This window comes from Hirundo rustica, chromosome 5 (assembly GCF_015227805.2).
Source record: "Hirundo rustica isolate bHirRus1 chromosome 5, bHirRus1.pri.v3, whole genome shotgun sequence".
In the NCBI taxonomy this organism is placed as follows: domain Eukaryota; kingdom Metazoa; phylum Chordata; class Aves; order Passeriformes; family Hirundinidae; genus Hirundo; species Hirundo rustica.
The window spans coordinates 62644044-62666822 of record NC_053454.1 but is presented as its reverse complement, the minus strand read 5'-3'; the positions used below and the strand labels follow the sequence as shown (position 1 = coordinate 62666822).

Sequence of the window (22779 nt, the reverse complement as noted above, 5' to 3'; positions counted from 1 at the left end):
ACAGGAGGAGAATTACAGGGTTCAAGAAGTGAAATTGCTCAGGATGATGGTTGTGCATCCTCCTGTGGATGATCCAAACCTTTATGTGGCATGGTTCAAGGCACAGACCTGTCCGCAAAAACTGCCACACTCATCCCTGTGCAACGAGACCAAGGGATCTTTGCCTGGGTGGTTTACTCTGTCAGGAATCCAAACAGATTCCAGAGCCACCCTATGCAGCTGAGGGGGTGTGATGCCTTCTCAGAAGATGGAACATGGGGTTTGCCACCGGCCCAGCTCAGCCAAGCCCTAAGCCAAATCACTGAGCTATCAGATAAAGAAATGAGCCCAGAAGTTCCACTTTCACTTCCATACTGTGCAGAATTTCCTTTTCTAAGCAAATTTTGAAGATCTAGACTCTGGGCTTATCTGACTCTGTTACAGACCCAGCCCTTGCTGTCATTAGGACAAGCAAACAAACAAACATCTCAGATAAGATTATGGTGGTTTTCCTGGTGGGGTTTTTAAAAAAAATATACAGCTTTCTTCTAAAGCATGTAGACCTATGCAGAATTTTCCTTGGCTTTAAATGAAAGTTAACAAACTACATCGTGTTAGGTTATACACTGTAACACAGCATGATTTTGAGAATCTAAACTATTGTTCAAGATTTGGTATCTCTCATGAGCTGAAATTCTCATTCCTTCCGCTGTCTACTCCTCAAATCATGCCCCTTCACAGCAGCAAGTCTGGCATTTCTGTGGATGATTTTTCCTTCCTTTTACAGGAGAGGAGGAAGGTAGCAAGGGGCAGAACTGACAATACCTTCTTTACCACTGTGTGGCCATGTTCATCTGTGTACTGCTCTTCTGTGACTGTTTCTGGTGGCATTTCAGGCATACTATCAGCCTGTACGACAAAGAACAAAGTTGTAGAAGTGAGGCCTTCATGTCAGTCTTGAAATAAGCCATTTCAAAATCAGTTAATTGGTTACAGAATGGGGAAAAAAAAACCAACAACTCAGCAATGTTAGGAAAAAAACCTGTTCTGCAAATAAATCCTTAGAAAGGCATGCAAACAAAAGTGATGCCACAGCACACAGGCAAAGATAAATTAGTTGACCTTGTTGTTTATGGGGCTGATAAGCCTTCATCTTCCTCCTACCGAGGCATCTATGGGATTTAGAGCGGGGTTAGCAGTGTTACTGTAATCCTAAATTATTGCAATGGCTTATCCAGTGGAGATGCATTATTTGGGAGCATCCCAGCTTGAGGAGCAACACCAGCTTAGGGCCTAAGGCAGCACAGGCTTGTTCAGTCGTTCAACACTTGGTACCTGAATGATCACCCGGCGCCGGATGACCCTGGTAGTGACCATCTCGTCCTCATCCGAGCTGAGCTCCAGCCCACCTAACTCCTCTGCTAACTCCTAGGGGAAGCATGGAAACAGGACTCTGTATGTGGTACTAGCAGTAGCTATAGCTTGCATCTTCCTGCACCAGCTCTGCAATTCCTACATTTTGCATATGCTTTCTGGGTTAATTACACAGAAAAATATACAAAAGCCTTTTAATCCTCCACATGGGGGAAGTACAGAGTGCAGGGTACAGACAGCAGGACTGAACAGTTTAACTACAGGACAGTGTAGCAGTAACCTCAGAAAGATCAGAAGGCATTAGTAACAAGTGCTGAATTTATCTATCCTGCATAAGAAAGAACTAAAAATTTAAACAAACACATCAGAATGCAAAGAGAGGCTGAAAAGGATCAGTTGGGAAATAGCCCTAGTATAAAAACATAAAGAGGAAAATAAATAAGGAGGGCTGGAGGGGGTAGGGCGTATTTTTGGTGGTACCAGCTGCTGTTGTCATTTCACTTCAGTAAAAGAACTGGAGGAGAAAAGCAGTACATTATTTCACGGGCCGCCAGTCCCCAGTAGCCCTTATACTGAGTCCTGCCATAGATACTCTTTCAGTCATCTCATACACTTCAAATTCCACCTTTCTCTGCGATCCCAGAGGCAAAGCTCTGAAACCCTTCATTAAAGAGGTGATACCTTTGGCCAGATAGTAGCAAAGAGAGAGGGCTCGTTTCTAATCAATGCAAAGTTGAAGCAATTTCTTCCTCAGTACAGCTGCACCTTATCTGCTCTAACTTGGCTTATGATGCTAATTTCCTGCCCAGGGATGGCTTCTCCTTTCCTTCCGCTTAGAATGGGCAAAGCAAGCTGCTTATTCTCAAACCTTCATCTGCCAGGAAACTTTAATTCTCCACAAAAAGCCATACGGTTGATCTCTTTCCTTACTGGTGGATGTCTTCTCCTCGCTGAATGCTGCATCCCCTCACTGCACACAACCCAAGACCTACCTTGTACAGTTTTCGATATCCTCTTCACTCTCCTGTCTCTGTATCTCTTTACTGCCTGCATGCTACATAAACACCATTCATCCAGTACATCCTTAGTACTCTGCTCTGCACTGCTGCTGTCTCTTTTCCATCTCACTGACTTTACAGACCTTTCCTGCCATTTCTCATGCTGCTCTGGGCTAGCCCTGCCTTTCTTTATGAGCTTTATTTTTACTTTTTGGTCTGCATTACATTTGTTTCAGTTTGTTTCTGCCTCTGTTACTGACACTCTCTCTCTGGCACAGATGTAACTGTCGCAGGCCGAAGGACAAAGAAGGGTAGAGCAGAACCAGAATTACCAGTCTAGACTTTCGGATCTGGGGTTTGCTTCAACTTTAAAAACCTCAGGAGAAAAGCCTTTACCTGACCCTTTTAACCACAGAAGAAAGGAGAAAAACTCTGCCAAATACAAATTCATTACAAATATTCTTATCTTAAGAAATGAGTGAGACATAAGAATTGGTTTATTGCGTCAATTACATTGAGGAAAAATTGCTCATTTACCTTTTCTAAAGATTCCTCTTCACAGCCCCTTCCAGAGTTCTCTGTCTGCTCCTCAGTGGACTCCACTATCACGAGACTAGATCTCCTTGGACAGAGGCTTTCCTGGTGGAGCTGGGGTTCCTCAGGCTCTTGGATGATGGGGGAGTCCCCTCTCTGTGCAGAGGATGGAGGCTGCGGGGGCGCTCTCTGTGCATCTCCCTTTGCCGTGCTTGGGTGCGCAGATTTTCCGCTCGCTGCTTTTCCAGCTCCCATGGACTGCTCCATTCCTGGAGTTGTGACACTGTGAATTACAGGTCCAAGCAAGTCACCGCCATGCATTGCTTCCCAGTTTCCAGCAACGGAACATCAGGCACTAGTTTCATACTGTTATGTTGTCTGTCTTCCAGCAAAATCTCGAAATAACTGATACTCCTTGACAGGAACTACAGAGTACTCTGGCTGGGAATCCCACCCATCTTCCCGAGCAAACGTCCCAATGGATATCCAATCCCTCCATGCAATTTTGCAAAACCTGGTATTTGTAAAGTATTTCAGAGAGCTTTGCTGTCACTTGTGCCTTCACATCTCTACATATTACCATTTATTTTTTTAGTGGGAGAGCCTGGATCACTACAGAAGGATGTGAGGTGCCTACAGCACTGAGCACAAGCTGTGCAGCTGCAAAGTGGGAAAAACCAACTTTCATGCAGAATTCTGGAGCTTTAACAAATAGACATTTAGTAGAGGTTCAGTTTTGTTTGTAATGGTATTTTCATGGTTGAACCCTGCTATGATTAATCAGTGCCCCAAGTTTGTTAAACCTACTATTATATATCTTACTATGTAACACATATCTAAAGGAAATACATCTGCATCAAGCATCTCTACCTTCAATATTGTTGTATAATTCCTCTTGGGGTACATTCCTAACAAGATATTTAAATCTCACCCAATTTTCCACCTAGCTGAGATTTGACCTTCAGTGTAGTGATATTCCCCTGTTGTCATTACTCTCGTGTAGCGTTGGCAGTATTGTCTCACAAGTATTCTCTGTTCCTCAAAGACATTCATTTCTTGATGCAGATCATTAAGGGAGCATTGGTATTTTTGCCTAACACTGCAACAGAAGCTTTCCAAGATGGTATTTTCTGTCTCCCACACTCCACACTCTCTCCCAGCATATCCTGAACAAAATAATCCCCCAAAGTCCATTTGCTGGACTCAGCTGCCCTTTGATGGATGGGAGCCATGTCTCCACATAAAAGCTAATCACCTTCTGGAAAATAATTTCTTTAAACAGGGATTCTTGATATTTTGCTGGCATTAATATCAGACTCTACCCTGCAGAGAGGTCTCAGCATGGGCATAAATCAGAGAAGCTATGGAGAATTAAACATGATCTATTTCAAAATCATTTTCAAATGACACCAACTTCACTGATAGCCCCACCTCAGAATTCAAGCTTTTGCTGTGCAGGTCTTCTAAATGTGTACTCTGTCACGTGTTATTGCTCGTGTCTTGCCTCTGTAAAACTCTGTTTCTGTTCCTTTGGCCATCTGAATTGCACTTTTAAAAGCTCAGTTCTTAAGAGGTAGTTACGAGTTTTTAAAGTAATGTTTAAATTGAAAAAAAAATTGCCTCCATTGAAAAAGCCACCCTGAATCCTTTAGGATTTCATTAATATGGCATCACTCATCATCCAAAACATGAAAAATATACCTAAAACACCCTCCACTTCCATATTAACCTTTTTCTTTCCTATGCACTAGACACAGTTATTGCTTTGTGTTCACAGTGACAAACTGACTTTCTCTCCTCAGCATTAAGGCTTCCTCCACACAGATTAAAAATGATTGGAGGAAAATTCTAGTGTGTTCATAAGTTTCAAAGGCAACTGTAAAATCCTCTTACTACACAAAGAAAAGAGAACCTGTTCCCTATGGCTTCATCCTGGTCTCTTGGCACTTACAAATATTCCTGTTGTGAAGCAGATGGTTTCCCTGGCACATTTTGAGTTTTCCCTGAGAATTCGGCTTCTACTTGTTCCTTATGTGCTTGTCTCAGAAGCTCAGCCATGGACACTTCTGCCTCGCTCCTGGGAGTACTGTCCTGGAATGGGGAATAACTGACAGACACATCTTCCTCGGAGACCAGTGGGGGATGCTCGGCTGGCTCGCCATCCTTAGATATTCTCTGCTGTTCCTGCTTGTGTCTCGAGCTGTACACTTCCTCCTGCAGTGCTGAAAACCCTTGCGAAGACAGAGATGAGAAATATTGTTATTCATATATTTATACAGAAGTCCTTCTCAGGCTGCGCGTGCATTGAAAATCCCCAAGCGCAACACGTGAAGTTCCTGAACACCTTGAGTGGGAGGGCACATGGCCTCTAGGAGTAGCCCAAGGAATGCTGGATTGCCACTACTATGGCCAGATTTGGACAGTTACAGGCAAAATACCATTGACCCAGAAATTTACCTCAAGTAATTATGCTTGAAGCCCTCTAAGATACACAATAGATTATTTTTTTTCCAGCTGATTAGGATAGATTTTAGTGACTTGTCCCTCCTCATATCTATTATTTATCTGCTTATAGGAAAATGACCCATACAAAAAAAAGACAAAAACACTTCATAGAAGGCTAGGTGCAAGAAGTAGCTCATTGATGTACCATATTCACCGGAAACCTAGTGAACTCCAAGGAATAAACTGGGGGGAAACAGAAAAGCTTGTACTGAATTTGAGCTGGACAGAGGTTAACGTTCTAAAACTACATGCCTGTGATACAAGAATGCTAATTGTAATAGCCTTCTATTCCTACATGCTCTTCAATACTGGTACCTTTGCAGCTGTCCAGTATGCTTCAATATTGAGTTAGGCACACAAAAGTATCACTTCTAGAAAAGAGGATTTTATGCCAAATAATTTGGAGGTGTTTCTTCAGTTTGCAACCACTGGATCTAATCCACTAAACTTTCACACTTAAGAAATGCAATACCATCCTAACATATTTACAATAACCTGGATACTCAAATCCAAAGGGGTTTTCTGTCAAAACTCGGAGTAGTTTTCCTTTTTAATATCTTGGTCAAATTCTAACACAGCCTTCTGAACTTTCATGAAAGCACTTTTTTAAGCAAAAAACCCAAACCCCAAGGTAAACTGGGCAAATGTTGCTGGCCACAGGGTTTGCTTCTGAAGAATCAGCTAAAGTGCAGATCTTCTACCAGGTGAAATATGACTCTTGTGATGCCATGCTTGCATCCATCTGTATTGTCTGTGCTTTCAAAACGGGATTCCTGTGCTCTGTCACGAGAGCTGACAGACGAGCCTGGGCCAACCCTTGAGAGCAGAGTGATGATTAGAGAAGTACCCTGGGCAGTTTGGGTCAGGAGCCGCTTACCTTCACTGTGGTCCAACGCCAAGGACTGCTCCGTGTCCACGTACGTGCGCGTGCCGTGGCCCTGCATGGGGTCTATGCCGCTGGTCTCCATCAGGTGAACAATGTCCATGCGGTTGATTTTCGTGAGACATTGGGTCAGATTGGTATCTGTGCCATTGGAACAACATCGTGCAGCTCAGTCAAGAATCAAGCACACTCCCTCCCTTCTCCATAGGAAGGGCATATATAGGAAACTGACCCATATCATATATAGATTACAGACACATTTAGAAGCAGTGCATAAAATCTAAAAAGGACCAGCTGGCTGCCTATAAAAACTAGCATTCTGGGTTTTTCCTTTTAATTTTTTTTTTCTTTTTGGTTGCTGTGTTATACAGACAAGACTAGAAACAACATTGAGTACAATCTGTGGTCATCCTTTCTGTAGCCTAAATTTTCCTCAAATTTTCTTTGTGATTACAACACACACCCATTACCTCAGCTAGCAGATTGGAGAGAGTTACACACAATAACTGGAAACAAACCTGTTGCATGTTTCCCATCCCTTTCAAGCCAGTATTTAAGGAGTGCGTGGCTCTGGTCTTGAAGCGAATTGGGATTTTCAATTCGGATCTGGTGAATTTGCTCCTCTGTGAAGTCCAGTTCTCTTGCTAGCTCTGAAAAAGAAATCCACCTCTGTAAAGAGGTCTGCTACTGCTACTACTTCTCCCTTGGTCTAATTTCATTCAAAGAAAAGTAAATGTCTGTAAATTACAGTTTAACCCCCAAACCTGAGAAAATGTTTGATCTCGTTCCATGTTACTTTCACTTGTCTCCAACTACTGTTCATTGCCTCAAGTCTATTAAATCCACAATATTTAAGTGATTGTTCAGAACAGGTTCCTTGTCCATCCATTTAGGACTCTCGGTACCCCCAAGACAATAAGCTTCTGAAATATTTTTATAAAGCAGTTTTAGATAATCAGAAAATCATTCAAAATAAACATGAAAGAAGTGTGGACCATTCCCCACCTTTCTCTCTGGAGCAGACAATGTGCACTTTACCTGTCCAGCTGAATCCGAGATGATCTGCAATGTGGGCCAGTCTTTCCTCTGTCCTTTCCTGATCATCCTGTTGATCTAAAGGTCAAAGAGAGCTGCAAGTTGCCTTTTACAAGTTAAAAACCATTTCCATAGGAGAGAGAGCCCAAGAAGGGAAAGCACTGTTTTTTTCCTAACTAAATGTGTCTAAACATGGACAGGTTGCATAGCTCAAGTGAGTCCTGTAAATCCCTAGGTTCAAAATGAAAACAAAAAGCTAGGTTTTTCAAAAAGCACATGACAATCTAGTTTTTCTATTTGAAAATCAGGTGTTCATGTGAAAACACAATCTAGGACTGAAGCACCTACTATGTCTATTTTGGCCAGGCATTTGACTCTAAAACTTCATTCTAAAATTCATTTGAAGACTTTGACTAAGTCAAGAGCCATAGTTTTCCATGCCTCCTTAGTAAATGCCAGGGTTGAAGAATCCATCACGACCAGTGCTTCTGATCATGTTCTTTCTGTTGTAAGACAAGTTTTGTTCAAAGAGTCCATACAGCACTTCAGATGACAGTCTGTATTTGAGATACTGTTAATTTCAGTGTCTTTGACCCTTTGGATGGGGAGTGAGACAAAATACCGACAACGAAGGCAAGGAAAAATCAGATGGTCATTCATCAGTCCTCATTCATTTCACTGATGGTGGGACTGACAGTTCCTCCCATCCCCCGAGCTAATTTGAGGATGGTGGAATTTGAGTTTTGATTTTCCCTGAATGCACATGTGGATTGTGACACCGAATTAGGAAATTGCTTAGGGTTTGTGATATGCACATGTCATTCTGGCTCCTGATTTCCATTAGGGCTACTCAGTACTAGCACACAGGTAGGCAAGAGGAAAACCAAGCACCAGAAAATGTGTACTAAAGTTACTGGTGACTCAGAGTTTTCTTCAGACACAGACTGTCAAAAAAGAAAGAACATAAAAAGCTTCATTCTTTAAAACTCCTGCAGATCTTTGTGTACCAGCTCAAAAGCCTATAAATTTGTCTGTCTCGCTTTCAATTGATGTCCAAGCATTTTATTATTAGTAGAAGTTAATAGCTACTAATAGGGCCAGGGAAAGTCAAAAGCCAAAACGTGCATGACCTAAGCAATCAGTTTAATGACAAAACCATACATATTTCTAGAAGTGTTTTTGCTTATTAAGGTAACACTTCCTATAAGCATCTATGGTTTGCAATCTTGAGATTGTTCACAGACAAAAACACAGACACAAAACAAAAAAACCCAAACACAGTTCACAAGGTAAAACAAAAACCACAATTAACCACCAAAAGCTGAAAAGAAAATGCCACACGCATTACGCCTGTGCACAAACGCACACGCACGCACACACCAAAGAAAACAAAAAACAAAAGAGTTTAATTCATGACATGCGTTGCACAGGGAATCCCAGTCGTTGGCAAATACCTTCAGCACGGTCATGGACATTTTCGTCAGGGATACGTTCAATCTGAGTCTCTACAGACTCATCCCAAATGGGTCTGATGTCAAAGATGTCTTCAGGAACTGACTGCTGAGTCTCACTGGATGGCACATTTTCAATAACTGAAACTTCTAGGGCACTACTGCTTTCATCATCTGAAACTAATTCTTGTTCTCTCTCTGACTGTGTGAGTCTTTCCACTAATTTAGAAGCTTCATCACTAATTTCTTCAAAAAACTCTATGGAGTTTTTGTAAAGATCAAAAAAATGGTCCTTACTTTCTTTTGTGGGACTAAAAGCACTGCGGGAGCCTGTAGCGCTTCTGCTTTTAACTGGCAACCGTGAAGAAAATACCTTCGATCTCGGTGTTGTTGCCTCATCTGAGTCTAGCTCAAACTTCATCTCGCTCTCCCTCTCCCCGGCCTCTGCCTCTGCCTCAGCATAACTCCTAGCTTTGATGGAACGTTTGGTCTTTGGGTCCACGGGACTACTGGCATCAGATTCCGATTTACTGCGGCTGTCTGGTTTTGCAGGGACTACGCTCGCCACGTCGAGCACTTTGGGCGACTCTGGCTTGTGGACGGATGTGTCCACGTATGAGTGTTGTGGTTCAGCTTTTTGGAAAGCGGCTTTCACAGGAATTTTAGACTTTGGTTTCACTTGATCATCTTTTCCTTCACACTGTGAACTGTCCAAGAAGTCATCCGGGGAAAGGCTCTCGTTTTCCAACTGTTGTGAGGATTGCGATGCGGCAGCAGCTGTTCTTACAGGGATTTTGGATTTGCTTTCACAAGAAGGCACACTCTCCATTAGAGCAGTGGGGATTTCAATCACAGATCTCTGTTCCTCTGGGGAAGAGTCTGGGGACTCCTCACCTTGTTCAGAACTAAGCAATTGAGTGACTTTAGAAAAATCTAATTCATCTTCTACAACACACTGCTCAGGAGAGACGGGGCAAGGCACCTGACTGCTATCGACCATGTCGGTCTCCATTCTGGAGAAGGGCTCAGCTTCAGAGGCAGCAGTTTCTTTCTTTGGTGATTTTGAAGAAGCTGAAATACCCATTTTAATTGGAATTCTGGATTTAAGATCTGCTTTTGCAGTGCCTGCACTGGCACCTTCATCCATAATTTCTTCAGATCTATCACTAGACTCGGGTGATGGGGGTGAATATTTCAATGCATCTTGTTCTGGTATATCTGACTCCTCTGACTCTGAAGTTGCAAAAGGGTTCAGTGAGCTCTTCAGCTTTGAAGATTCTGCCTCTGCTGCTTCTTTCACTTCTTCACATAAAGAAACTTCTTCCTGAGGCTCCTGCCCCATCTGGAAGAAGTGAAAGCTTTCATCTGGGTAGTTCCTTTTGGTCATGTCAATGGCTCCACTTCTAGTCATCTCAAACAACTTGCCTTCCTGAAAAAGAAAAGGATTTTGCTCACTGAGTGGTGTCCCTTCTTCAGTGGGTGTTCTGGCCGGTGTCGTGTCAGGGGTTGTGCCTTGAGATCGCCTGTCTACCATCAACCCAAATATCTTTTGTTCCTCTTCTTTCACCCGAGCTTCAAAAGCTTCATCATCTTCACGTATTTCACTCCACATGTCAGAATCCACATCGGTTCTAGTGATGACAACCTGACCCATGAGTTTCTGTGTTTCATCTCTTGTATCCTCAAGGGTGGATTCAGATAATTTTGTTGAATCTGAGGTTGGAGACCTTTGTGATTTTGCCTGAAATCCATCTTCTGGTTTGGGCTCTATTTCCATGTACACTTCCTCTGAAGAGCAATATTCACTGCCCGTGTCTCTGCTAAGTAAAACTTCACCAGTCTGATCTTTCCCTTCTGCAATAGAATAGGTTTCCCTAGACAGCAGACTTCTACCAGACCCTACCTCACTTTCAGAGTCAATGAAGAAATGTCCAGAAGGCACATTTTCATAAGGGCTCACTATATATGGAGCACTACAATCAGTGGCATCTGCTGCACAGCCGGCGAGTTCCACTGTGTCAGTGTTTAGGGACGAATACTCTGGTAAGGGCTCCTCAGCATGACCAGCCCTGTGAGATGTCTCACAACCTGTATCTACTTTTCCAGAATCCCTTGCTGAAGCAGAATGGTCAGTGCTGTCACCTTTGGCCAGTTTGCTGTTGCACGGGACAGAGTACTTGGTGGTACCGTGTCCATGAGAAAGACCATCTGCCTCCTCTGACACAGCCCCTGTTGCAATGAGATTGCGGCATGGTAAGGGGGCCACAGGTTTGGCATCCTTTTCAGTAGCATCGCACTGCCCCATTATTAGAGAAGACTCAGTGTGAACCTCTTTTTGAGACCTGTCACCAATGGAGTGACAGGGAGAACACCCAGATCGCGTGACCGGGGTGTCGGGACTGACGGTCTCACAGTCACCTGTACTATCGCAACATTTTGATTCCACACTTTCTCCTGATGCACAACCATCAGAAGGACAAGTGCCTGTGGAAGGCTTACAGCTGCGCCCGAGGATAAGCGGCTCCTCTTTGTCACCTTTGCCTTGTGCTTTAACCTCACCTATCCCGACAGAGCATGGCTGGGAATCAATGGGTTGGAAACCTGTTTCATCAGGGCTAGAGCTGGAGTCAATACTGGATGGTAAAGGTGAGGGCGGCTGCACTCGGATCACAGGCTCCATTAAGAGGCCTGAGTCGGCTTCTTTTTTGAGCCGAGTCAATTCCGGCTCACTTTCGGAAGAGGAAGAGCTCTTTCTAGATTCAGCAGCAGGTATCACCACTGTGGGTATGTCTTTTTCTACTACAGCAGTTGACTCTGATGCTTCAGCCTCATGTAAGGCTTCTGATTTGACAACCACAGAAGATTCATCTTGCTTACAACTCTTTTTATAATCTCTCTTCTGTTTTGCTTCTTGTTCCAATTCATCAAACATTTTGATTTTGGTCACCATTTTAAACATCTCCTCTTCGGGGGTGAATCTCTTCTTCGGTTCGCTTTCCGAATCCTCCTCCGTTTCTTCGTTGACTTCGGGGATGGTTGCTGACTTCGGTATATCTGCCATTTTAGGTGTGATTTCATAGCTAATTTCTTCTGAACTAGGAGTTTCAGGAGAAACAGGGCTTTTCCCTGAACTCTCCATGAGGGATGTTTGCTCTAGACTGTCATCATCAGCACTTCCCTCAGGGTCACGGAGAATCCTGGAACGCACCGATGCCAGCTCTGGGCAGGCCTCTGCTTTGCTAAGAACAGATGGAAGAGGACCCTGCCCCAAAAGACAAGCCTTCACTGCTGGTTCTACGGGGCTGCTTTCAAGGGAATCACGGCAGGGGGACTCTTTCATAGGACTGGGCTCCAAAGAGTCGGGTGTTTTGTGTGATGAGTTATCTTCTAGCACTGGGCTTGCTTCCAGGGAGTCTTTATGACTTATAGTCAAAGAGTCATCTGCAACTGGGCTAAAGCCTTCGCTATCATGGCTAGCAAGTGAAAGTTCCAATTTCTGGGGACTTCTAACTGTAAGACGGCGTTCACAGGCTACATCTTTTTCTTTCTCTAAAGCAGTGTCATGTGTTTCAGAAGATTTAGTGAAATGTGCAGTAGTTCTGGATTCTTTATCCCTGCTAATATCTTTCATAATGGAAGCTGAGCTACTTTCTTTAAGTTTATCAGCCCCTTCTTCAGAGGCTGGAGGTACATGCTCTTCTGATACATGGTCAGAATGAGACTCACTAGTCTTGGTAACAGCATCTAGCTGCCTCTCAGTAATACCTTTTTCATCTTCCTTTGAGGAGAGTTCCTTCGTAGAATGTGTTTCTTCTGTTGTGTGTGCTTGAGCCGTTCCTTTAGCATCTTCAATTTGCCCATCAGTTTTCTTTGGTGAGAATGAAAGGCTCTCTGGGCTCGTTTCAGGAGTCTCTGCCAGACCCTCATGCTTGTAACTTTCCTCCGAGCTGATCTGAGGTGTTCCATCAAGTAGGCTGCCTGGAGAGTCAGCCACACCTTCATGCTTAAGGCTCTCTGAGCTCCCATCAAGGGCAGCACTTTGCAGAGAAAGAGCAGGAAGGAATCCATCTTTCCCGTATTCTGTGGGAAAAGCAGCACCAAAAGGACTGGTCAGTACTTGCTCCAAGTTAAGCTCTCCCTCCTCTGTCACTGAGAGGTGTCGGAACTGCTGGTATTTGTCATTATCCTCCAGCTCTTCTTTAATGACATCAGAAAAGTCTGTTGAGGTTTTCCTGTCAGGGCTGATCTGGAAGTCAGGATCTCCCTGATCATCAGAAGTCCTACCCTTCCCAGCCACTGTTTCTTTGGCACTTTCAGCAACTATTACTGGAGGGAGAGGTTCGGTTGGCTTTTTGCTGGTCTGCTCTTTTACTTGGTCTTTGCCACCACCTTTCTTGGCAGTTTCAATGGTGGAAGTTTGCATTTTTCCTTTCTTTGATTGTGGCTCTTTCTCTGCTTTTGATACCATGCTTGGTTTGTCCTTCTGTTTGTCTGTCTTGAGGTTTGACACTCGCTTTGCTTCACTCTGCAAAGGAACTGTTTTCTTGCGGGGAGTTTCCTTCTCAGGGGCCTGTTGCTTCTGTTTGACAGATTTGTGCTCAAAGAGTCCAGAAATATTCTTGGATGGGTCTTGCCCTGACTGGAAAGCTTTCATCAGTTCCCGAACAGACATGGTCTCTTCGAGTCTCTCTGTCTTAGAAGAAGGTGAAACAGGCGGCTGGGTTTTGTGTGTTACTGGCTTTTTGACTTGTGTGGGTTTTTTAGGCGCCTTTTCAGCAGGGCTTTCTTTTGCCTGAACTCTGACGGGCAGTTTTGACCGTACCTTTTGCTCATCTTCCACTCTTTTCTGAAGAGCTTTCACTTTATCTTTTATTGAGCCGATGGGAGTTTCCTCGATTACGGGGGACACGGCTTTAGGCTCTGGAGCACCTGTCACCTTTAGGCCAGGCTCCCCAGCTGGTGCCTCATCTGCAGTGAGCTTAGGCAGTCTCAGTTTCTCCCCGCTGCTGTGCGCCTTGCCTTCCTTTGGCTTTGGCTTTTCTCTTAGTTTTGCCCTAAGGGGCTTTTTAACTTCTGAGGCTGCTTTCTGTTGCTCCTGTGAACTTGGTTTCCCAGTTTTCGGAGATTCTTTTCCTTTTTTTTCAGAATCCTTGCTTACTACTGCGGCTTTGATTTTCTCATCCGCTACCTCCTCTTGTAAGGCCTGTGGCTGTCCCTCATGAGGAGAAGCAGATGTTTTGAAATCCTCTGCAAGGTAATCTACCGCTCCTGTCACATCCAACTCCTCCTTTTTTGTTGTCCCTTTGTCTACCCTGACTTCTACGCGGCTTGGCTCTGTGACTTCTGATGGAGCATTTCTCCTGGCCTCTTCAATTTCTTCATCGCTGACAATGATCCATTCTTCTTCTAAGGGTTCTTGTCTGGAAAGGGACTTCTGCAAAACATGTTCTTCTCTGACGTAGGATCCGCCTCTCAGAATTTCATTTACTTTTTCTAAGTCCTCCTTCACTCTTTCGACTATTTCAAAAGGCTCTCCTGGCTCTTCTTCAGCAGACTTCTCAAGATCTTTCACTTTAATGGAGGCTGATTTATCAGAAGGATCAGTTGTCAGGATGGCAGTCATTTTGATCAGATCTTGTTTCATCTCAGAAACTTCAGACAACAGGTCTGGACTGGCTAGTACAGGGACTTCATTAACCAGATGGCTTTTCAGGACAGATGTTTCTGTAGATTCTGTCTCGTCATCTTTGATGCGAATGAAAAACATTGAAAGTAAAATGGAAATCAAAAATAGAGATTGGAAAATGTAATCAGGACTGAAAATGACAGTCTTTGGCTGTAGTGGTAGGAAGGTCAACAAAATGGGCCGGGAATGGTGGATCCACAAGATCTGAGGGTACAAGAGCAAAGCAAAGCTAACCGGGGGTGGGAAAAAGAAACAACTGAAAAGGAAAATGGCAGGAAATAACTTGCTTCACTTTATCGCCAGAGCACAACCACACATACAGTATCAGAGCTGGAACAAACCAAATCAGGACACCACTAAAAAAAACCCAAAACAACAACAACAAAACTTCAAATCAAAACCAGAAGAAACACAGTGAAGTTACACGGAGAGAGGCATCTCAAGATTGTTCAGATGTTACAGATTAATGTTGAAATAAAAAGAAAAACAAGAAAAAAGGGGGAAAGCATTAGAACTGATTGAAAGTCAATTTCCTCTAAGAGAAAGCCAGTGTTAGCAAACTGTCAGAATAACATTGAGTTAACAGTTTTGTTTTTCTTAATGACCAAAATAAAAAGTGAAAAGTAATTCTGCAGTAGTCTAAAATATGATCAAATACGTAGAGATCTGAATCAGCTGCAAACCGGCATTTCATCTAAGGGGATTTCACACCTACACAATGAAACAAACACGCTTTTGTTTTAAGAGGCATGGTCCTTTCCTTGGAACATCCTCATTGACAACTAATGAACTGACTGAGGAAAGAGAAGACAGAGAAGAAAAGGAGAGATAATAAGAAAAAACTGTGAATCAACTTAGAAGTGATTTCAGAGTTTTAAAAATGTAATGTGTGGCAACCCAAAGTCACAGACAGTCACACTAGACACATACGTACAATTCATGTAAGGCAAGTTATTTCCATGCAAAGCAAAGGTGTTGCAAATGCTGCTGGGTATGTAGCTTTGGTTAAAAACAAGAGCTCTAAGAATTATTCATATAAATTAAAGGTACATGAAAATACTGTAAAACATACTGTGGTGAAATATATTTGTCTAATCTGGCAATCAATATACATGAAGGTGGCTGCAGAGAATTCCCATTATGCCTGCTGGTAATATTTCATTTCGGCAAGGACTAGCAGAAAATGGATATTGAACGGAACAAAACACTGGAGAGCTGAAGCAAGGTACAAACAGAACACAATGCTTAGGAACCACAGATGGACATTTTCCCTTTAACGGTAGCACGTCACATGGAACTGCACATTTCAGCACCCCAGTGAAAGTCAAAGAACTAATGCAAATAAGGAGACCTTAAGCAACACATGATTAGCTGTCTTTATTTGTAAAAAAGATGCATTTTGCTACGCTGTTCTCCTGAGTGTAATGAATGCTAAATACTTGTGCTGTATATTAATTACAACCAGATTGCTGCAGGGTATTGTGCTGCTGAAAATGTGGTCTTTTGGTGCTGCTGCTTTACAACGAACTGTCTGGTGCAGGCTGAAATGCCAGCCAGTAATTTTGTAAATTTGTAATATGTACTTTCATAAATATCAAATGCATGACTATTTCACTGGCCAGTAACTGAGTTAATCAGCCTGAAGCAAAGCAAATCCAGTGGGAAATAAATTGGAAGTGGTATCCAGACAGTGTGTGAGTGGAGCAGGAACACTCACTGGGGTTCTCTGGGGCCCTGGGGGACTCAGCAGTGAGGAAGAAGCAGGAGGACAATGCGAGACATAGCACTTCAACTGCAGACAAGGTGAGATGCTGCACTCCAAACTGTAAACAAGACAGATGTCGTTCTTTTCCTGAACAGATCCAAGAAATGGCTGCATTTGGAAGCAGCTCTCATTAGAGATACTTCCATGTGTGCAGAGATTCATTTGATTTGCTTCTCCCATAAAGGAGGCGTTTGTAAACCCATCGCCCGTGGTCTGTCATGGTCACGGCCTGATTGTGCGTGTACAGAGGATGCTTGTGCTGTGCCGAGCTGTCACATCAGATTTCCAGCCATATTTCACCACAGTAAAGGGCAAGGCAAGGGAGGGAGGGTTAAACAGCCTGATTCCTTTGGACAGTATCACTTTTTGGCATGGTTGTATTCCATGAGATTCATGAAATAGATTGGAGTCCTCATTAGATTTTCATTAAAAGTGATACTGTCATCTGTCTCAAATATGAGGCAAGAATGTGTGTCAACAAATGGAGAAAACAAAAGAAATGGAGGGATGAGCATTCATACAAGCAAAATAGCAATAGCAGGTTCACTAGGGATGTCAAAGGAAAGTAAAGGCTTAGATGAACCGTTTTTAACTGTATTACTTGTTAATTTACATGTTAAAGTGTATTAAATTGGATAGCTGCTGAGATATTAAATTGGCTTTTATTACATTTTTAAAGTACTGATGTTATTAGCAATAGCAGTTAAAACTTAGCTCTCTTTCATGCTTATCTTTACTCTTAACCATCTCTCATACAAATTGCATTATGACATTCTCAAGAAAAAAAATAAAATCTTACTTTTTTCTGAAGTCATATCAACCTAGAAAAGGAAAAAGAAGATTTAAAAGTTCAAATATAATTGCTATACGGAAGCCACAGGCAAAGTGCTAATTCTATGGAGACACGTAGACTTAAATGGAATCAAGAATGAATTTAAAATAACAGTAAAACATGGCTTAATTTATTTAGGGTGTCTAATACCAGAAAACTGCTTACTTCACTATAGTTATGATCAACAGTAGATGGAAAATGTTGCAGTGTATTTTCTTTAAATGCTCTGAACAAGTGTGGAGGACCTAAATGTTTGCATTACCAGGAGTTTGGTTGCATTGCCCTCAATTTATTTTTTCCCATCTAAAGCAAAATAGTCCAATACGGTGGTGTGAAGGCATATGGTCCATCTGGAAGGCAACCATGAGTTTTCATGCATTGTGGTTCCTTGGACACATTCATTCCAAGAGCACGAATTGCATTTTTGCCTCTGTGCTCAGTGATGATGAAGTGCAGGTTCACCAACGATGGCAGAACTGCCCAAAGCATGACTTGGGGCTGGATGCCCCTAATAGCTATTGATGCCTTTAAATGGAAGCTGTGATGGCCCTCACAGGCACCCTTTTTGATTTTTTTCAGAATTATTTGGGTACAGATCAAAAAAGCCATACAATTTTACTGTTATTCAAAAGAAAACACAGTCCTTGTCAAACAAGAAATAAACAAAACACAAGCCCAGACCATGAAAATCCAAGCAGCAAATTTTTGAGGTTGCTTTGTAATTTCAGTTTATTTCAATTTTGCTAGCATTTGTCCACACCAGCACATGTTGTTTAAATTTGGCTATGGAAAAATAGGCAAAGTTAGAAGTAGCATTGAAGCTTTAATTTCCTATACAAACTTGTGGTAAGGGTAGGACAACTGTGAAGAATGCAAATCAGCTGTTCAGTACTGCTGGTACAAGTTACTGTGTTATGGTAAAGCCCCCAAGGTTTTAGTGAGTGCTGAAAAGGTTTAAATAGTTCAAACTACTCTTTATAAAGATAAATACAATATGCTGTCTCAGCCAAGATGTTAGGAAATCCTTGCCTTTCCATGAGCTGACACCGAACAGAAGGAAATCCCTGGCCGCACGTGCATGTTTGTCCATGCCTGGCAATCCTTTAGGTTCATGTAATTACAGCTCACAGTCCGTGGTGTGCGTAACAGGGCCATGATAGCCTGAATTCCTCCGATGCACACAACGCCCTACATGGTAACCCTGCATCCCTACGATGTTCTAGCTTCTCCCACTTTCAGTTCTCCCAGATCAGTCCAGATTTATGTCAGCATACTAATTAATATTATTAGCATAAAAATTAATGGAGTCAACAAAAAATAGTTTAAAATACTTTTAGCCATCAATGAACTTGTCTTTTGGTGCTTTAGATTCCTATACAAAAATAGAAGTCATATTTACCATAGGAGTGGTAAATATTTTTGTAATGATAATAGGAAACTGCAAGCCAGGCCACAGACCTGCTGTGCAGTGCATGGAAAAGATGTCCATCATCTTTGGGGAGCGGGCTAGTCTCACAGTTTTTCCAACAGCTGGGCATCATCAAAATGTGAGGACGCTTTTCTAATGTTACTCATTAGTGTAGGGGTCAGAACTTAAGTTCCAAACCAGAGCTGGGAGCGCAGGGGGCAGCTGATACAATTTAGTTCATGCTAAAGATGAGAATTCTAAACCTTTTATACTTGTTGCTTCCGAGTTAACAGTCTGATTCTGTACTGGATGTCAGCCATCCAGCTCAGTAACCTGTAACATCCAGTCTACCAGATGTTATAAATGGAGAAGATTGGTCATTTTAACGTGGGGGAAGTTCAACTCTGTCTATTCCCAAAGTGAGTCTGTGCAAGGCCCTCTTTGCTGTGTTTGTAGCACTGAGCTAAGGATCAATTCTGAGTTGTGTCCCTTAGTTGTGTTTGAGTAATGTGTGAAGGCAAGAACATGCTGATTTAGCAATATTACCTCTTCCGGTTCTGGATCTGAATCTGATTCCTTTTGGTCCCAAAGTGCCATGCAAAAAGAGAAGGGGGAAAGAGAGCAGGCAAAAGGCATTTTTTCAGAAGAGAGTAGGAAAAAGTTAACTTCCCACAACATTTAACGGAAAAGAAGAAAATGCAGCAAAACTAAACTGTCAATTTAAACACAAGACGCTACAGAACGGAGCAAAACATAAACAGAAAAGTTAGACATCTACTGATCCTTATTTGTACCAAAACTTTAAATATAGACACGCTTTTTCAGCCATAAATTAGCATACATAAACACTTAAAATATTCAAGAAGTATTACCATTTAAAGTCACAAAATGTTGAGATGTTCTATTTAAAAATTATATTAAAATGCTATAATAAAGATTTGTTATATTCTAAAAATGCTGAGAAGAAAATGATCACCATTTTGGGCAAATACATTCCTAAAAGTCACACAGCTTTTAATGTGACCAAGAAAGAAAAAAAACCCCTTGTGTTTTCAGAGTCAGTTTTAAACTGACACTTTCTAAGGAAACAAGTGTTTAATATCTGAGGGCTCTCCCACTCATCTCTTTTGAGTCCTCAGGAAATACCTGATGATGCCTTCAAACACTGCCAATAGGAGTACCAAACCCAGGACACGGAAAGCCCTTGCGTGGAATTTTTTCCTCCTTCAAATCCCTGCCAAAAGAGCTTTAACCCTGTTTTGCCCTCCTCCTCATTTCTTGTTTGTATGATAATGCTGATGCCTATAGCTGGGTATAATTTCACAGTACCTTTGTGTAAATGGGTAAAGTGATGTTTAAATTACATATGGCTTGATGAACGAGGCCTCTGGTAGATTTTGGCTCCTTCATGAATGATAATCGTCCGCAGGGCTCTTGAGTGCTATCTCGAACCTGGCACAGTAAAAATACACACATTTAAACCTGCTGCTCTGCTGTGGGAGCTACTTGTGTCTCTCAAAACTATTCAGCAGGAGGGACCAGATGGGGAGAAAAAACCCACGTAGGCAAAAAGAATGTGTTTGCACTTCCTCCCGCTGCTGTTCGTAAATGTACGTACACATGTATTTGTGTATTCAATATATGCTGGATGTTGGTGGTGGAAAATTCAGCAGGGGGGAAAATCTGCAAAGCCAAAGGAAGGCAGTGGCACAGATAAAGTTGTAAATTAAAACAAGCTTACAAAATATTGCTGGTAAGGAGAGAGAAAGTCTAAAATTTGTCTAGCAGCACACAGCAAGTATAACTCAATGACAGAATGGGTTGATTTTCTCCTCTTACTGTAAGTTTCCATTCATAAATCATTTCTCTAAGACTGTTATTTATATAAAGGTAATCGTTTCCTCCTTTGTAGTCAGAATATCCGGGTAGAAGGAAAAGTTTGTGGAAGATGTTTCCAGTGCTCTCTAATGTCCCTCTCAGAAGAGGTGGTGATGGTGGCCCAGTGACAGCAGCACTTCTGACCGCAGTGGGTTAACGCAGTACTTAATTTGAGAGGAATGAAGGGTTTTTCCTTGGTTCACGAAAAATATGGTGCAGTGATAACTTAAACTATCCAAAAAAAGGAGCCATCAACATTACCTTAACAAACAGAGGAAGCCTATTTTCTTTGAAGGCAAAGAAACTGAATATATGGTGTTGCCCACTCTTTGTGAGTGGCACCAAATTGCCAAAGCAGTCAACATAGATGGGTTTTCCTTCCAATACCTGTTGGAAAGGAAAAAAGCAAACCATCAATTAATCCTTATGAGGTGATTAGGATCGCTTCTTAAGGATAATTCTGCAACAGTTCAAATAAATTTCTGGAATTGTTAGGACTTGTCAGCATTTACAAGATTTGTTATGTTCAGTGACCTAAAATGTGTGGAAATAGTTCAGATTATTAAATTCCAAAGAGACTAGATTGTTAATTTATTAACAATAGTGCAGCACTTTAAATGACAACAGTATATGACTCAGTGTCATAAATCTGGGCTAACTTTGAAATCTAGATTTTAATTTGGATTTTTGATTTACTCCAATTTTAGCATACTTTCATAACCTGGCCTCATCACCACAGTCAAAGAAATATTTTCTTCAGCCATCAGAATTCAAAGAGTGTGCCTACTGAGTCCATTTATTTCAAGTGGATCTGTAGAGGCCTAAGAGCTTTTGAAAGGCAGGCCTCAGGTAAATACCCCTCTGAAATCTCTCTATAATGGCACCACTTACATCTTCAGATTGCTGCTGTTATGGCCCCTCCACATGTCTGAATATCAGATCAGCAGTTTGGGAGATGATCCATTCAAAGTGCCAATCTATTCATGGCTCATCCTCACTTCCCAGAAATTCAGCCCTGTCATTAAGTTTGATAAGCCAATATTTTATCTTGCTGCTCTGCACAAGAGATGCCTGGCAGAGCATCAGGAGCAGCAAGGACAATTCTTTCAGAGGTGGGATTCTCACAGAAAAGAGACTGAACTAAGCAGAACGTGCCACGTAAGTTAAAGCACCTTCAATCTGTCATCCCTTCTGAGGAAGCTGACAGAGCCAGAAAAACTGCATTTAGCAGGCAGTTTGCTGAATTCCGCAAAGGAAAGCTTCTGCCTGCTCAGCAACAGATTTAATGTGACTTTATTTTTGTAAAGCACAATATTAATCAAACCTGCTACTTTAACTTCTTGGTATGTGAAAGCGCTGACAAACTGTGACCCTGTCAGGTGCCTTTCTGGTTAGTGATGTGCATTTATGGGGTTACTGGAAGTCGGGATTTAGCCATTGTTTTTGGCTCTGACCCTCTCCCTTTAGCCCTGTGGACTGGGAATAGGGTCTCCTCACTACTTTTTCCTTACACCTGACTAAGCTCCAAGTTTCCATGTTATCATGGCTGCTGATACTGCACTGTAACAGTACTTGCTGACAGATTATTTTTCAGTCCTTGTGGCAGATAGAAGATGGAAAATACTAGTTTCAAAGCAGAAACTAGAAAATGGAGAAATTTTAAAGTCTCACGGTACCTCTACGTCCCTGCTTCTGGCAACTTCAGCAAAGTTTTCTTGTTGTTCTAGAGTTTTATCCACCTTGTCATCTGTCATGCAGAAACATCTTAACCGTGCTTCAATGGGATCATGGGATTTGGCAAACACCACAAATTTGGCCATGTAGGGGACACAGATAATTTCTCTGTACACTTGGGAAGCAAAAGTAACAGATTCTTGTGTCTGACGACAGTCTATCAACCAAAATCTGTAAAAGAAAATGAAGAGTTTTGCCATCAGTAGAGAAGGATTTAAGAAAGGAAATTCTCTGTTTCCCCATCCTGGCAGCATTAGCTGGTAATCACAGCAATGGGAGATAACAAGGCAGTGTAGAGTAGAAAAAGAATTTTCACTCTTGGTTTTTGTCTCCCACTCAACTTAAAGGAAACAGCAATCAATTCCTTATGTACAACAGCAAAACCTGAGGTCTTTAGGTGAACATAAATTACTTTGTCCACTCTGCAAAGCTGCATGCAGAATCAGAAATTATTCCTATGTGAATTTAGTCCCCAAGCATTTTCCAAGGAGTGACACATCCCTCCTTCTTTCCCAGCTACCACTTGAGTTTCTCTGTGGAGCTGATGCCATTTCTTTTCAATAAAATCCACTGTGTGGGTGGAAAGCTCAAGTTTCCCAGCCGGCGGATGAAGGCGGAATCAGGAGAGGTCAGAGGCAACTCAGAAGCTGCCCTGATCTATCGGGGTGTTATTCCTCACAGTGGATTACATGGTATTATAACCCCAAAGCACACCTT

The 22779-nt window shown here is 42.2% G+C and overlaps 1 protein-coding gene across 3 annotated transcripts in view; it reads right to left on the bottom strand.

The window, feature by feature from the left end:
- ANK2 (ankyrin 2) overlaps positions 1-22779 on the bottom strand; it is a 183686-nt gene that overhangs the window by 5536 nt on the left and 155371 nt on the right. Inside the window, exons 35-47 of one of the 3 annotated variants that reach the window (XM_058420498.1) lie at positions 22005-22233; positions 20590-20715; positions 19780-19902; positions 18997-19026; positions 17010-17031; positions 8763-14504; positions 7312-7386; positions 6792-6923; positions 6268-6414; positions 4837-5116; positions 2889-3168; positions 1315-1407; positions 805-888 (exon numbers count right to left, since the gene is read on the bottom strand). In XM_058420498.1, coding sequence (XP_058276481.1) covers positions 805-888; positions 1315-1407; positions 2889-3168; positions 4837-5116; positions 6268-6414; positions 6792-6923; positions 7312-7386; positions 8763-14504; positions 17010-17031; positions 18997-19026; positions 19780-19902; positions 20590-20715; positions 22005-22233 — 7363 coding nt within the window. The remainder of the gene's footprint in view (positions 1-804; positions 889-1314; positions 1408-2888; positions 3169-4836; positions 5117-6267; positions 6415-6791; positions 6924-7311; positions 7387-8762; positions 14505-17009; positions 17032-18996; positions 19027-19779; positions 19903-20589; positions 20716-22004; positions 22234-22779) is intronic. The other 2 variants (XM_040063640.1, XM_040063639.2) reach the window with 2 other exon arrangements.